The sequence below is a fragment of the Ipomoea nil genome, unplaced genomic scaffold (genome assembly GCF_001879475.1).
Source record: "Ipomoea nil cultivar Tokyo-kokei standard unplaced genomic scaffold, Asagao_1.1 scaffold0202, whole genome shotgun sequence".
Lineage (NCBI taxonomy): Eukaryota > Viridiplantae > Streptophyta > Magnoliopsida > Solanales > Convolvulaceae > Ipomoea > Ipomoea nil.
The window spans coordinates 1,542,473-1,557,584 of record NW_017616630.1 but is presented as its reverse complement, the minus strand read 5'-3'; the positions used below and the strand labels follow the sequence as shown (position 1 = coordinate 1,557,584).

The following is a 15,112-nucleotide window of genomic DNA, read 5'->3' as shown; positions in this document are numbered from 1 at the left end:
AAACTATAAAATTACGCACCTTAAAATCTTAGACTTGCGCACCTTAAGTTGTGACCTTACGCACTTAACGCTATAAACTTATGCACCTAAGCTATAAACTTACACACCTTAAACTGTGACCTTACGCAAAATGACCACCACGTTTTTTTTTTTTACTTGTTCTTCATTTTGGGCTGTTGATTTTAGTAAGATCAAAGGCTTTGATTAATCCACACGTTTCACATAGGAGAAACTTAAGGTGCGTAAGTCTAAAACTTAAGGTGTTGAACATAATGCAAAGATAGTAGATCATAGATGGTTTACTGGAGAAGATGACATCATGTAGATTAGAGACGTTTTATTTATTTATTTATTTATTTATTTAGAGCCGTTAATATGAACAGATTAAAGGCTGAAATTTATTATCACTTTCACACATGAGTCCTTCCACACCAGAGCCTAATCCTATAATGTGGTGTTTGATTGGAGGGAGGGAATTATGCGGGAAAAGAATTACAATTCCATAGGAGATGAATAATGTAGGAAAAAAGGTGGCAATTTAAATTTTAGTGTTTGGTTTGTAGGAATAGAATTAATGGGAATTGAAAGGGAATAAGTAGTATAATGTCCAAAACGCTCATATGTAATAATAATAATAATAATAATAATAATAATAATAATAATAATAATATTATTATTATTATTATTATTATTATTATTATTATTATTATTATTATTATTATTATTATAAATTCTAAATGACCAAATTCAATTTTTGTTGAAATTTTATGTAACAAGTTGTAAATAAATCCTAGAATTGCATAACAAAAATAATAAAATAGATAAGAGAGTTTTGAGAAAACATATTTGATTGAGGTTGAACTACTAATTGACGTTTTGTGTTAAGAGTAGAAGAATAAAACATGATATAGGCCCTGTTTGGTAAAATGGCTGTTAGCTAATAGCTGTTTGCTGTTAGCTGATTGTGTTAATTAGAGAGTATTTAATTAGAGGGTATAAATACTTGATAACATTAGCTGATTGTAGAAAAGTGTTTGGTAAATTAGCTGTTAGCTGATAGCTGTTTGGTATAATTTTTTTTTCTTTCAAAAAGCTAATTGAAAAAGTTGCTAGGAGTAGCTTTTTTAATTTTAGCCTTTTGGAGTTGCAAAAATCTAATTAACCAAACATTTATATTGATATTTTAACTAAATCAAACAATTAATAGTGTTCAAATAAGCCAAAATTAGCCTATAGGCTAATTTTTTACCAAACAGGGCCATAATCGAAAAAGAGAGGTCAAACATCAATTTTAGATTAAAAAAGAAAGGGATAATTTTGTCTCAAATTATTTTATTTCTTCTCAAAATCCATGAAATTGAAATACCAAAGAGGGACATGTGATTCTAATTCATTGAAAATGATAAAATTTTAATTCTGTGAAATTGTAATTTTTTCAAACTAAAAGAATAAATTTGCTTGCCTTCAAAATTATGTAGGAATGAAATTGTAATTCGTTCCAACCAATCGCGATTTACTACTTAAGAGTTGTTGCGATTATGCATTTATCGTATTGGTTTTATATGCATTTCCTTGAAATTGATAAATGAAAAATAGGAATTGTAAATGTGAAATTACCGAAGACCACCCACCCCAAGCATCGCTTCAGTTCGGCTTAAACACGGCTGTTGTTTTGTAGGGTTGCAGCAGATTAACGCCAAACACCTCACTTCCTCTCCTCTCGCTGTCTTTCTGCTCTCTCGGCTCTCGCAGCCCATTAAAGCCCTCCCAACCCCTCCCTGCTCTTCTAATCTCTTATACTTCCCTTTCTCCTCCACCACTCCCTGCTCTGCAACAATGGGCGCTTCGCTTCCTCCTAAGGAGGCCAACCTCTTCAAAGTCATCGTTGTAAGTTTTACGATTCTCTGTTTTCTACGAATTTTTTTATGCTTTTTTTAATTTCTTTGTTGTTTTTTGTTTTGTTTTTACTTATCCGAAGCTCAGGATTTATTTTTTAGTTTAATCTGGCCAGTTAAACCCTAGATTTCATGCTAATGATTGGTTTGATCAGTCTACCTTTCACTATCGCTTTAATTCCCGATTTAGACGCTGCTTATGCAATCTTGTTGTTACTTGAGCTTGAAAGATTTGGATTTTCGACTGTTTTGGTGTAAAAATCTGTCTGCAATAGGAAGATCAGCTGCCACTGAAAAGTCTAGCATTTTTAGTAACATAAGTTAATGCCTTTATCGTTGTACTTTAGCTAATTACTCTATCTACAGTGGTAGTTTTAAGTAGTAAAAGGAAAGGTTCTACCATTAGTCCATTACTTTATTTGGTAAATGTGATTCTTCTAGAGGATGCATTACTCACGAATTGATATTGGCTTCATGATTGATTTTACCCAGCTAGTGTTTCTGTTGTGAACAGGCATGATTAATGCAAATTAGAAGGATGTTTTGCTTACTGAATTTCTGGCTGTATTACACTTGCTATCTTTCCTTTGATTGTCTGAAACTATTGCTAAATGTATTCCATTTTGTATGCAGAAATCATATGAGACAAAACAATATAAGAAAGGGTTAAAAGCTGCTGAAGCTATACTTAAGAAATTTCCTGATCATGGAGGTATGTGGGATTTCATTATCAACCATGAGTTCATGACGCAATGAGTTCTGTGAATATTAACATTTTCTAGTTTTTAGTTTTTAACATTTAGCAATTTAGTGCCATCTTTGACAATGCTCATGAGAGTGTTGGAGTATTAGTTTCTTAACATAAGAATATGCCTTCTTTGTCACTTCCTGCAAAATTTTTACAATTTTCTGTTTCCAACTTGTGCCTTCATGGCCACCAGAAACTTTGGCAATGAAAGGATTGACATTAAATTGTATGGGTCGCAAGTCAGAAGCATATGATCTTGTTCGGCTTGGATTGAAGGTATTATGCTTCTTCACTATCCATTTATATTTATTTTCCATTTTTGGTTAATTGTGGACTACTACCTCCCTATTTTCTATATAATGAATCATCACAATTAACTGCTCTTCTCCCTTTGCAGAATGACCTTAAGAGCCATGTTTGCTGGCATGTTTATGGTCTCCTATACAGGTCAGATAGAGAATACAGGGAAGCTATAAAGTGCTATAGAAATGCACTTAGAATTGATCCTGACAACATAGAGATATTGCGTGACTTATCTCTTTTACAGGTGAAGATTTTCACCTTTTAAAGTTCTGATTGCTCTCCTTGAGTTTGCCTAAAATTGCAAAATGCTTCTCAAAGAGGCTGAGTATGTGCTGAAAGTCACAAAATGTATTATCACTTGTGTGCCTAAAATCATAAAATGTATATCAATGGAGTAGAGCATGAAAACTTTATTAGTTCATCCAGTAACACTGTTGGTGTTTTGATTGGTTGATGCACAATGACTAAATTAACTGAAAATGACAGAAGAAAAATGGAAATTTTTATGGGAGATAATGAAAGGATGGTAAACTGTTCCACTGTGTCTCGGTGAATAGGGTTGCGTGATAGCTTGCAGTTGTATCTATAGTTATTGTAATTTGCCTCTTACATTTCTCAGGATCTGTTTGACTATTCAAGTTGTGCTGGTGATTCTGTTTTTTTCATTTACTTTTTTTTTTTCCATAATGTTTTTGCCAGAATGCCAGAAGTTGCTTGTTGCAGTTTATTAAATTTATAAGTAATGATTCTTGATCAATATCCTTGTAGACAACGAGACATCTCTTTATAATCTAATTTGTTCTCTTCTTTTCATGTCTATCTATTCACTCGGATTATTTTAAGAAATAATATTTGCATTTCTATGCTTCAGTATTCTCCATCCTATACATTTCATTAATGTTCCTGTCAGTTATGGTCTTTCATTTATAAGCATTATCCTCTATTTTCATGGTGTGAATCTAATGAATTATTATTATTTTCTTTTTTATTTTATCCTATTAATGTTTACAGGCACAAATGCGTGACTTGATAGGCTTTGTGGAAACAAGACTACAACTGCTGACATTGAAGCCAAATCACCGTATGAATTGGATTGGCTTTGCTGTTGCTCATCATTTGAACTCAAAGTATGCTTTCCTTTCACTTCATTGTATTAGTTTGCAATTTCAATTACAAATTTTATGCAATTCTGAAATTAGTTTGGATTGTTGGTTTCCATTAAATTAGCTATTTTATCTTGTTGTATAGATGTATGCTATAATATTGATTGAGGTATAGTATTTATTATGTGGGAAGCATAAATATTTTATGATGAAATGCTTAGTTGATTTTCTGTTTCAGTAAGATGATTAGACGGAATATCCTCTGTTCACTAAAAGGAATTGGGCTTTATTGGTTGAAACTGACCCATTTTTGTCTCATGAAGTTCTTCTTTTGCTGTATTCCAGTGGATCAAAAGCTGTTGATATCCTTGAGGCATATGAAGGGACTCTAGAGGATGATTACCCTCCAGAAAATGAACGTTGTGAGCATGGGGAAATGCTTTTATATAAGGTAATATTGTACATTATGAATATCTATTTTTCACAGCTGAAGGAGACATTTTTGTTTTGGCTTGGTAGGTTTTCCTCTCACATGACAACTTAGGGTGTATGTTAATGTATAGGCATATAGCTCAAAACTTGTCTTGGATTAGAGAATAACTCCGTTGTGTAGTTGAATTAACTCTTTATTGTTCCCGTTTTGAATGTCCTATGAATCTTTAGTTTTCATTCTGATGGTGTGATTTAGCCTGTTTGTGAAACATGTAACAGCTGATTCAGTTGTTGCTAGTTAGTCCCTCTCTCAATGTACTGTTCAACTTTTGATTACATGTTTCAAGTTATACTTTTCCTAATATTTTGATGTTGCATGCAACAATTTTTTGAATTTTTTCCCAGATCTCTTTGTTAGAGGAATGTGGATCTCTTGAGAGGGCTCTTGAAGAATTACGCAAGAAAGAATATAAAATTGTAAGTTTCAGTTTGAAATTTATTTGGATATATAGATGGCAATATAAAATTTGAATTTTGATAGTACATTTACACCTTGAAATGGTTCTGATGCAACAAATACCACCTTAGGTTGATAAACTAGGATATAAGGAACAAGAGGTTTGCCTTCTTCTGAAGCTTCGCCACTTTGAAGAAGGTGAAAGATTGTATAAGGTGTTGCTCTCTATGAACCCTGACAATTACAGGTATATACAATTATCCACCTTTCTTTTTATTCCTTGTCTGCAATAGTTCTTGTTTTTGAAGTGATACAGTGTTACTTATCAGGTTAAGATCAGTTTATGATGTAACCACTTTTGCATCAATTCCACATTTTGACCAATATAATTGTGATTCTGCTTTAAAAATGGAGAAGAGTGGTCCCCAACTGTTGAATTTTGGATAAAAATTATCCATTCATTAGGGTTTTGTTAATGAAAATACCATTTTCATCCAATTTCTATTAGTTTGAGGACTGTTTGTGTCCAGGTCTAATGGTTACAGACTATTCTTAATACAGTTTTAGCCCCCAAATTATCAAAATAAATTCATTCTGTGTTTCATCATTTCTGTTTACCTTTGGGGTTATTTATTTTGGGGGCGGGGGCGGGGGGTGTCAGAGGAGAGGAGGGTAGTAGATTAAAACACACATTGTCATTTGCATTCGTTGAAAGTTGTGAAGTGTGTGCGTATAATGTTTTTGCTTTTAGATACTATGAGGGGTTACAAAGATGCCTTGGACTTTACTCAGAAGATGGCAAGTATTCTTCTGATGAAATTGATCGTTTAGCAGCTACATATGAATCTCTTGCTCAGCAATATCCTATATCATCTGCAGTAAAGGTGAAGCATTACTTTTCATGCCATCTCACTGTTGCCTTCTAATATTTCCTCTTCTGTCTCTATAATCTGCATCCATGTTATATTGTATTGTGCTGTAGGAAGTATAAAAACATGTCTGCTTTTGTGGGTTTCTGCATGTTTTTAAATGACTGATAAATACTTTCCAGTTCTATTTCGTGGGTCATGACTCGTAAATCTTTGGTTGGCATGTGAAGTTAGTAACTTTTCTAACTTTAACATGGTCAAACATATGATAATCTTTTGACAAGTTCGATAACATATCAGTTTTGTAACACTTACTAGAATTCATATTATTCTGTAAGTTTTTTGTTTTCTTTTGAACTATTATAACCTGTACATGTTTTATTTTTTGTGATATTCCCCATTTTACAGAGAATTCCTCTTGATTTTCTGTGTGGTGAAAAATTTCGGGAAGCAGCAGATAACTATATGAGACCTCTCCTGACTAAAGTATGCTTTGATTTTCAGTATATGAGATTGGTTAATGCTAAAATGGATTGCAGAGTGGGACTGACTTGAATTTCCTTTTTTGCATTTCTAGGGAGTTCCTTCATTGTTTTCTGATCTATCTTCTCTTTATGATCTCCCTGAAAAGGTCAGTGCAAGTGTTCCAAGCTGATTTGGAATTTGCAGAAATAATTTAGAGTTATGACCTCCCTGTTGGTCTTTCTTCCATTTGTTGTTTTTATCAGTTTTACTTAATAAGTTTCTTTACAGGCAGATATTCTGGAGCAGTTGGTTCTGAAGTTGGAGCAGTCAATTAGGACAATTGGTGGATATCCTGGGAGGTAATGCACCTTTCTATGATCAGTGTATCTGTGATGAAAACTGTGAAGATTTCATAAAATGTGAGGTTCAGTATGCAATAAGCATGCATGTGTCTATTACTTTTGTTTGATATGTTTTTCTAATTTGTTATTACAATGCCCTGTGGTAACATTTTGCTTGTAGTATATTACAGAAAAATTCCATAATCTGGTAGGTTTCAATTTTATAGTGTCATAGTGTGTGCAGAATGTTTTTCTTTTGAACTCACAGCTAGGTTCTTGCATTCTGAACTGTTTGCAGTGTGGATAAAGAACCTCCTTCAACACTTATGTGGACTTTATTTTATCTGGCTCAGGTTCGCCACCATCTTAGCTGTATTAATGTTTTATCTGTTGCATTTGGATTTTTCTATAGTCTCCTTTTCCCCCACTGAATTTGTTGAAGAAAATTTTATACTGCAGCATTATGATAGACGTGGTCAATATGATCTCGCTTTGTTAAAAATTGATGAGGCCATTGAACACACTCCAACTGTAATTGATTTATATTTAGTCAAGGTATGTTTACCACATGCACTTGGTATGATTTATGTTCTATCCTATTATTTTCTCCTGACAAACCACTGCTTCTTTTGGCTTCCATTTATGAATGCTGGAGTTTTTTTTTTTTTTTTTTTCAACTTTGCAATACATAATGCAGTTAAGTGATTTTCCTGCTGCATTCACATAACTTGCAGTGGAAAATGTCTCCAACTTTCTCTTTGCTTTAATCTTTTGAAGAGTTATTACTATATTCATTTGCTCTTGACTTAAGACAAAAAACATACCTATGAAGTCATATCTCCTTTAGAGATATTAATTAATTGTGTTACTAGTTTTGTCGTTGGTCATAATGAATGTGCTTGGGATTTTCCTACCCAACACTTTGCCATTCTATTCACTGAAAAGGAAAGCTTAAGTGAACTCACCAACAACTACACTCACATTTAAACTCTATACAATTAGTCATTGTTCTTGGTAATTCACTCCATTGATTTTGAGTTCTGAATTTTAGTTGTTTGTGACAAGGTATTTACCATATTTGGAACCAACATGATCTTGCTAATCTGTTAAATATTTATATATTACTGACACGCTGAAGGTGAACTCTACTGCAATATGATTATATGGAAGTCACTACTTTCTGCTTTGTAATTCATAATTTTCTTTCTAAAGTGGCTTCAATATCTGTAGGGTTGCAATTATTTGCTCTTCTTTCTAGTATCTAGTTCCTTGTCACATTTATGTGGTTTTCTCTTTATTTCAGAGCCGAATATTAAAGCATGCTGGTGACTTGGCAGCAGCGGCTGCATTGGCTGATGAAGCCAGGTGTCTGGATCTTGCAGATCGCTATATTAATAGTGAATGCGTGAAGCGTATGTTGCAGGCTGATCAGGTTTTAGTCTTTAGAGACTTCTTTTTCTTAGCTGCAGAACTCTCTCATATGTAATCTGGCATTGGTTTGGTTTCTATAATTCACCATGCTTTCTCTCTTGGCACTGGGTTGAAGGTGACATTGGCTGAAAAGACAGCAGTCTTGTTCACAAAAGATGGGGATCAGCACAATAATCTTTATGATATGCAGTGCATGTGGTGTGTTTTCTTTTACCTGAATACAATAATGAGTTTCTTTAGGTTTTGGAAGCTTTGTTACAGCTACTATATGTTGAACTTTTCCAAGGTATGAGCTAGCATCTGGGGAAAGTTATCTGCGCCAAGGGGACCTGGGGCGAGCTTTGAAGAAATTCCTAGCAGTGGAAAAGCATTACTCAGATATCACTGAGGACCAATTTGATTTTCATTCCTATTGCTTAAGGAAAATGACTCTTAGAACTTATGTGGAAATGCTGAAGTTTCAAGATCGACTCCATTCATACCCGTATTTTCATAAAGCAGCTGCTGGTGCGATAAGGTAGATGCTTCTCGTCATGCTTTTGCAGTTTGAACATTTGATGTGAATCCTCTAGGTTTTAATTGCCCCTGTTTTGATGTCAGTAAACTTTTATCTTATGAATTTCTATTCTCAGTCTTAAGTGATTCATTTTAGGAAACCCCACTATCATACCCACATTCGGGTGACTAAAGTAAAGTGATCTTGTTGATAAGTGCCCACCAACACTCTGCTTTCTGTTTGCAAAATTTCCAAGTATTCTGCTTTTGAACTTGTAATAGCTATGTTGTGCAGTTCTATTCTCATGATGTATGCATTTTTGTTATGTTCATATAGATGCTACTTGAGGCTGTATGATTCTCCTTTGAAATCAGCAGCTGAAGAAGATGATGAAATGTCAAAGCTGCCTGCATCTCAGAAAAAGAAACTAAGACAAAAACAGAGGAAAGCTGAAGCCCGAGCTAAGAAAGTATTTACATGAGCTCCCTGTTGATTTTGACAGAATTTAGTTGTCTGCAGGTTCAATTTAATCACTTTCCATGCTTTTAGGAGGCAGAGGTGAAAAATGAGGAATCAAGTGCAACAGGTGTATCTAGGTTAGGAAAACGTCATGTGAAGGCAGTTGATCCTGATCCACATGGAGAAAAATTGTTGCAGGTATCCTAATCTGTCATTTTTAACCTATTTGCTTTGAGTTAATTACTGTACTTAATTTCAGTTTTTCATCTTTATTCTTTTTGCTGGATGAGATCTTTTCATCTTAGAGACTTTGCTATTTAGGTTGAAGATCCTCTGGTGGAAGCTACGAAGTACTTGAAGCTTCTTCAAAAACACTCTCCTGATTGCTTGGAGACACATTTGCTTTCTTTTGAAGTAAACATGAGGAAGCAGAAAATTCTGCTTGCTTTGCAGGTAGTTATCCTAAAATTTTGTTATTTTGGAAGTCCAAACTGGGTTGTCATACTTGTTGACTGTTTGTAATCATTTTATTAGAATGCTGGTTAGGTGGGAAACAGTCTTTTTTTTTTTCATCATTTAAAAAAAATAAAATAAATTAAAGATATGTTAGCATTTGTGTATTGAAGTGAGATCACAAGTTAAATTTCATTATTTATTCCTGCAGGCTGTAAAACATCTAGTGAGGTTGGATGCAGATAGTCCTGATTCACATCGCTGCATGGTATGTAGTTTCTATTTCAACAAATAGAATACAGAGTTCATGTCTTAGATGTTTTTATAACAACATTCTTATGTTTTTGTATACTGTAATAGTGAGCTATTGTTGCTTTTTGTAGATAAAATTCTTCCATAAGGTGGGATCCTTGGCTGCTCCAGTTACAGATTCTGAGAAACTTGTATGGGATGTTTTGGAAGCAGAGCGACCTACCTTCAGGTTCTTTTATCTTCATTGATTTCTTTTCTATTCTGAAATTTTATACTATTAGATACTGGATGTTAGGATCATATGATAATTGCAACCCGTAAAAGAAAGTAAGAAGCAGTTAAAAATATTGAGAACAAGAGCTCTAGAGACCTCACAACACTTATGTGGTTTGGTCAATATGCCCAACGTCAACACCTCCACCTCCACGGGTGAAGCAGTAGCAATTTTACTACTAAAAGTGAAAAATCTCAAGAGCCCCAATGCATGAAAAATAAATAAATAAATGAAAGAGAAATGTAAATGTCAGAAAGAAAGCTCAAAGGCTAGATAGGATACTCCTTAGTATATTATTGTGATTTCATGCTCAGCTATTTATTTGTTCCCTTTGATTTTGTAGTCTGTTGCATGAGAAGTCTCTAATTGATGCAAACAACATATTCCTTGAAAAAAATAGAGGTAATTGTTTGTCTTTCATGTATGATATCTATATGAATCTTCTACATATATGGTGCATGCCCTTACCCTTTTAAGCGTTAATGCGATTTTGTGGTGTCTTTACAGATTCATTGATGCATAGGGCTGCTGCAGCGGAGTTGCTACATGTCCTAGAGCCAAACAAGAAAGCAGATGCTGTCAAATTAATTGAAGACTTTGCAAATGATTCAGCGTCAATGTACGAGCTTATGGCTATTAATTTTGGTCATGACAAAATTATACTTAATTTCCTACATACAATTATAAAATCTTGAGCCTTTTGTGTACTTCCTGAATTAGAAATGGAGCACAAGGATCATTAAGCAAATGGAAGCTGAAGGAGTGCATTACTGTTCACAAATGTCTAGATACAGCTTTGGAAGATCATGAAGCTGCATTGAGTAAGTCTTTTGCCCGATCTTATGTTCATGAATGAAGTGTTTAATTATTACTCAGTAGTATTTTTGTTTTAGCCCAATGGCAAAAGATAAGATTTATCGAATTGGGATTAGTTGGGGTCTTAATCTGAGTAGTCCTAACGGTATATCTACTGACTTTTGCAGGATGGAAGGAGCGTTGTGCTGACTACTTCCCATACTCTACATACTTTGGAGGTTCTCGCAGCTCAGCAACCATCGGTTTATCCCACCACCTGATAAGACAGACTTCTGAAAATGGGGTAGCCAGCCTAAGTACTGATCAAGATAATGCAGCTTCCGTTTCATCAAATGGGAGATTACAGAAACTGGAAGGATTCAAAGATCTTGTCATCTAATTATACCCCACTCAAACTGAGCTAACACTTGTCAGGAAGAATACTAGGCTGAAGAAAAGACTATGGTGGTGTAGAACCTAAGATACATAGTACCATATGGAAACAGAAAAAAAATTCAGAGGTGAGATTTAAGACCTTCACAGTGGGGGCTTATTAGAGAAACCAGATGTATTGTAGCTCCTGGACTCCATTTTCATATTTGCTGCTGTTCTACGTCAGTCTGGGTGCTTTCTTTTCTGACTGTATATACGCTCCAGTGTGCTGTGAGTAGTCACATTCTTTAGTTGCTGAAATGCTGCATTTTCATATTTGCTGCCGTCGTAACATTTTTGGACGACGGAGTCCTTTAAAGTATAGGGGTTTATGCCCCTGCCTACCTTCAGCTTAGAACAATCACCCATTTTTCTTGAGCATGTTGTATTTTTTCCTTTTCCATTTCGTGGGCCATTATTTGGTGTACTAGTATTTTACGTGGGAATTTTTTTCTTTCATTATATATTTGTATGAAAAAAAAATACAGTGATTTAATGATGTCTTGTTTGTTCTTTTTCCGCTGAAACAATATCAGCAAGTTTTATGTATGTATGCACTTCATTTTTGTCTCCAGTTTTACTGCTTTTTTTTTTTTTTTTTTTAAAGCATGATGATAGTTGTAGCATAAACTGTGATATAATTTGCAGTAGGTATACCATGGACTTGGGTCAACCTTGTAAGGTGGACATTGGTTCAAAATACACAATTTACCTATTTAGTATGTAAAATTGTGAACATTTAGTTTGTAAATTGTGAACGTTTAGTATGTAAATTGTGTATTTTTAGATTTGGGTACACTTTGTAAGGTGGACCTTGATCCATAGAATAATTTGCCTATAATTGGACTATGGGTTGAAGCTTATAAACGAAAGATAGAGATTCGTTCAAACGAATATAAACTAGACATGTGAATATGACAACTAATGACTATGTGTGACTTTGGAGACTTGGGCGTGGATGACCTTAGCTTTAGGTGTGGCGAGCGACTGAAAGTGACTCCTTTTGTTAAGGACCGAATAATTTGAGTTCTGGTGGTGACTAAATGAGCTTTAGGCTGGAGTTTGAACTTGAGTGAGCTGATATATTAAAAGTTAATGGATTGGAGCAAGTGTTGGGATACAAATAATTAGAAACCCATTCATTATGTGGTCAAAATTCATCCTTCTTGTCTGTGATGGCAAGTCTCGTCTGTGATGGCAAGTTTTGTTTCTCTGCCCATTAATGTGCATTCATCTACCTTGTATTTAAGTTTTATTGCTCGCGTAGTGATCTTCCTTTCCGGAGTCAGTTGTGAGGCTTTTAATGTGAAGCTACTTACTCCTTTTGTTGTATTTTTGTTCTTGCCCAGTTGTTGTTGGTGTTCGCCCTATCACCAGTCTCCAGTTTTATCTCCTTTTCCTGTTTCCCTAGTTTCCTTGGTGTGGTGTGGTCATGGCATCCGGAAGCAGAGGCAAATAACCAATGTGGTCAAGGGAGGATGTCCAGAACAAGCAAGGCAATGAAGTTGATGATATTTCTATTGCGGTGGAGGAAATACTAAGCCTACCTGAGGAGGAGTCATTCACATTGGTGGGTACGTTCTTGACACACAAAACCATAAAGCTCAACTACATGCAGGAAACATTGGCTGCGGTTTGGAGACCAGAGAGTGGTATGATGGTGAAGGAGGTTGCCCCTAATCTCTACCTGTTCGAGTTTTTTCGAAAGAAGGACATGATGAGGATACTGGAGAATGGCCCGTGATCTTACGATCAAAACCTTCTTGTTCTTAAGGTTCTGGGGGAAAGAGAATCCCCGTTTGATGTTGATCTGAGCACAGCCGAGTTTTGGGTGCAAATACACAAAATACCATGTCAACTGACATCTCCGAGGAACGCTGAAGCGATAGGGAAGCACCTAGGAGTGTTCATAAAAGTCTATACCTCCAACTTTGATGGATCGTGGAACGTGTTCATAAGGATCAGAGTGCGTATTGATATCACTAAGCCCCTGAAGAAAGGAGTAAGAATCCAACCGTCATCTGGAGACAGCATATGGCTTGAATGCAAATATGAGAGGCTTTCGACCTTTTGTTTCATATGCGGTCGGCTTGGACATGGAGAACTACATTGCCCAGACGAGTTTGATGAGGATGGAAAAGAGGAGGTGAAAGCTTATGGTCCCGAGTTGAGAGCCATGGGGAGAAGGTCCCTACCCTCTGGTACTCAGTGGCTCGTGAAAGAAAGGCCGGTGAGGAGTACGGCGGGAGAGGAAATCCGCACCGGCAAACAACAACAGATGGGGAGTTCGAGTGACGAGGTACGAGGAGGAGTGCAATTACCCGGACAAATGCTTTACCCAGAAGATAATGCTCAGATTGAAACCCAGTATATGCAGAATACCGGCGTTAGCAGTGCTGCATGCGAAACATTAAATGCTGAGACAGTTGCTTTTGACACGCCACATCAAAGTCAATCAGTAGGGCCTGGAGTGGGCTTTTTGATTGCAGAGCAAAAGCGAAGGAAGAGAGACATTGCACTAGCTGGGCTTAATTCCTATGGGCTGGTTGGTACTGAAGGTGGATACCCTATTGATGTGGTGGGTATGGTTTTGGATCAGTGTGAGGATGAAATGAACCAAAAAATCTTGTTAGAGGCGGGTCCGGGATCTCAGGCCTGCCTAGATCAATGTAAACCTTAGTTTGGAACTGCCGTGGGCTGGGCAAACCCACGTCAGTTCAAGTTTTAGTGGACCTCATCCACCTTAAGAAGCCAGACATTGTGATTTTAATTGAAACTTTTGTGGGCCATAGAAAGCTTGAGCCCATTAAGAGGAGAATTGGTTTTGAGGGCCTGTTAGTTGTGGATAGTAGGGGGCATAGTGGCGGGCTAGCTTGCCTTTGGAGGGTGAGCCCACAGGTGGAGATTAAGAGCTATTCAGACAGACATATCGATGCTTTTGTTGTCGAAGAGGATGGTCGAGGAAGTGGCGTTTAACTGGTTTCTATGGCAAATCGGACAGAAATAACAGGCATATTGGCTGGAATCTTCTCAAGGAGCTCTCCACGCAACATAACCTTCCATGGGCTGTTGTTGGAGACTTTAACGACATCATGCATGATGATGAGAAGAAAGGTGGTAATCCTCAACCTAGATGGCTCATGAACGGTTTCGGGAAGCTATGGAGGAGAGTGGTCTGACTAATTTCAAATTCGATGGCCACCAGTTTACTTGGGAGAAATCTCGGGGGAAACCGGGATGGATTCAAGCAAAGTTGGATAGAATTTTGGTCTTGGACGCTTGGAGGGATCTGTTTCAAGGAGCGACAACGTCTTCCATCATAACTTCGCGTAGTGACCACATGCCTCTATTCATCCAGACGGAGAGTCAAGTGTTTAGCCAGTGCAGGAGGCGGTTTAAATTTGAAAATCTGTGGCTGAAGGAAGGACAGTGTAGAGATGTGGTGATTCAAAGCTGGAATTCCACCCGAGGTCTGAAATTGCTAGAGCGGTTCGAAATCTGTGGTAAATCTGTCTGGTGATGGGGGAGACATTTGACTAAAGATTTCCAGAATAGAGTGGATTATTGGAGGAGAAGGATGGAGTCATTGAAGGGTAGGATGGATGAATGGAGTTGCAGCAGATTCATCGAAGCCCAGCATAATCACCTGCGAGCTCTTGACCAGCAAAATAGCTACTGGAAGCAGAGATCAAAAATCTTTTGGCTCAAAGATGGTGACCAAAACACATCTTTCTTCCACAATGCCGTGAGGAGAAGGAGGCAAGCAAACCAAATCTGACGACTTAAGCGGATTGATGGTCATGGGCTGAGAAAGGTAATGACTTAAACAAACTTATTCTTGACTATTTTGGTGATCTGTTTAAAGACTCTTCCCATTCCCTGGACCCTGTGCTAGTTTGTCTTCGAA

General features: G+C 36.4%; 2 protein-coding genes across 2 annotated transcripts; both read left to right on the top strand.

Moving 5' to 3' along the window:
• Positions 1-1,680: 1,680 nt before the first annotated feature.
• Positions 1,681-11,744, top strand: LOC109189208 (N-alpha-acetyltransferase 15, NatA auxiliary subunit-like). The gene is made up of 26 exons (XM_019340010.1): positions 1,681-1,887; positions 2,529-2,607; positions 2,837-2,919; positions 3,041-3,190; positions 3,958-4,073; positions 4,395-4,500; positions 4,887-4,958; positions 5,070-5,185; positions 5,690-5,822; positions 6,216-6,293; positions 6,385-6,438; positions 6,561-6,631; positions 6,912-6,966; positions 7,073-7,168; positions 7,917-8,045; positions 8,160-8,242; positions 8,331-8,561; positions 8,877-9,009; positions 9,090-9,197; positions 9,321-9,452; positions 9,664-9,720; positions 9,836-9,933; positions 10,322-10,380; positions 10,486-10,597; positions 10,699-10,799; positions 10,962-11,744. The coding sequence occupies exons 1-26, from the start codon at positions 1,837-1,839 to the stop codon at positions 11,171-11,173; spliced, it is 2,715 nt and encodes a 904-aa protein (XP_019195555.1). The 5' UTR covers positions 1,681-1,836; the 3' UTR covers positions 11,174-11,744.
• Positions 11,745-14,338: 2,594 nt separating this feature from the next.
• On the top strand, positions 14,339-14,725 carry LOC109190356. Its single transcript, XM_019340824.1, has one exon. The coding sequence runs from the start codon at positions 14,339-14,341 to the stop codon at positions 14,723-14,725; it is 387 nt and encodes a 128-aa protein (XP_019196369.1).
• The last annotated feature ends 387 nt before the right edge of the window (positions 14,726-15,112 follow it).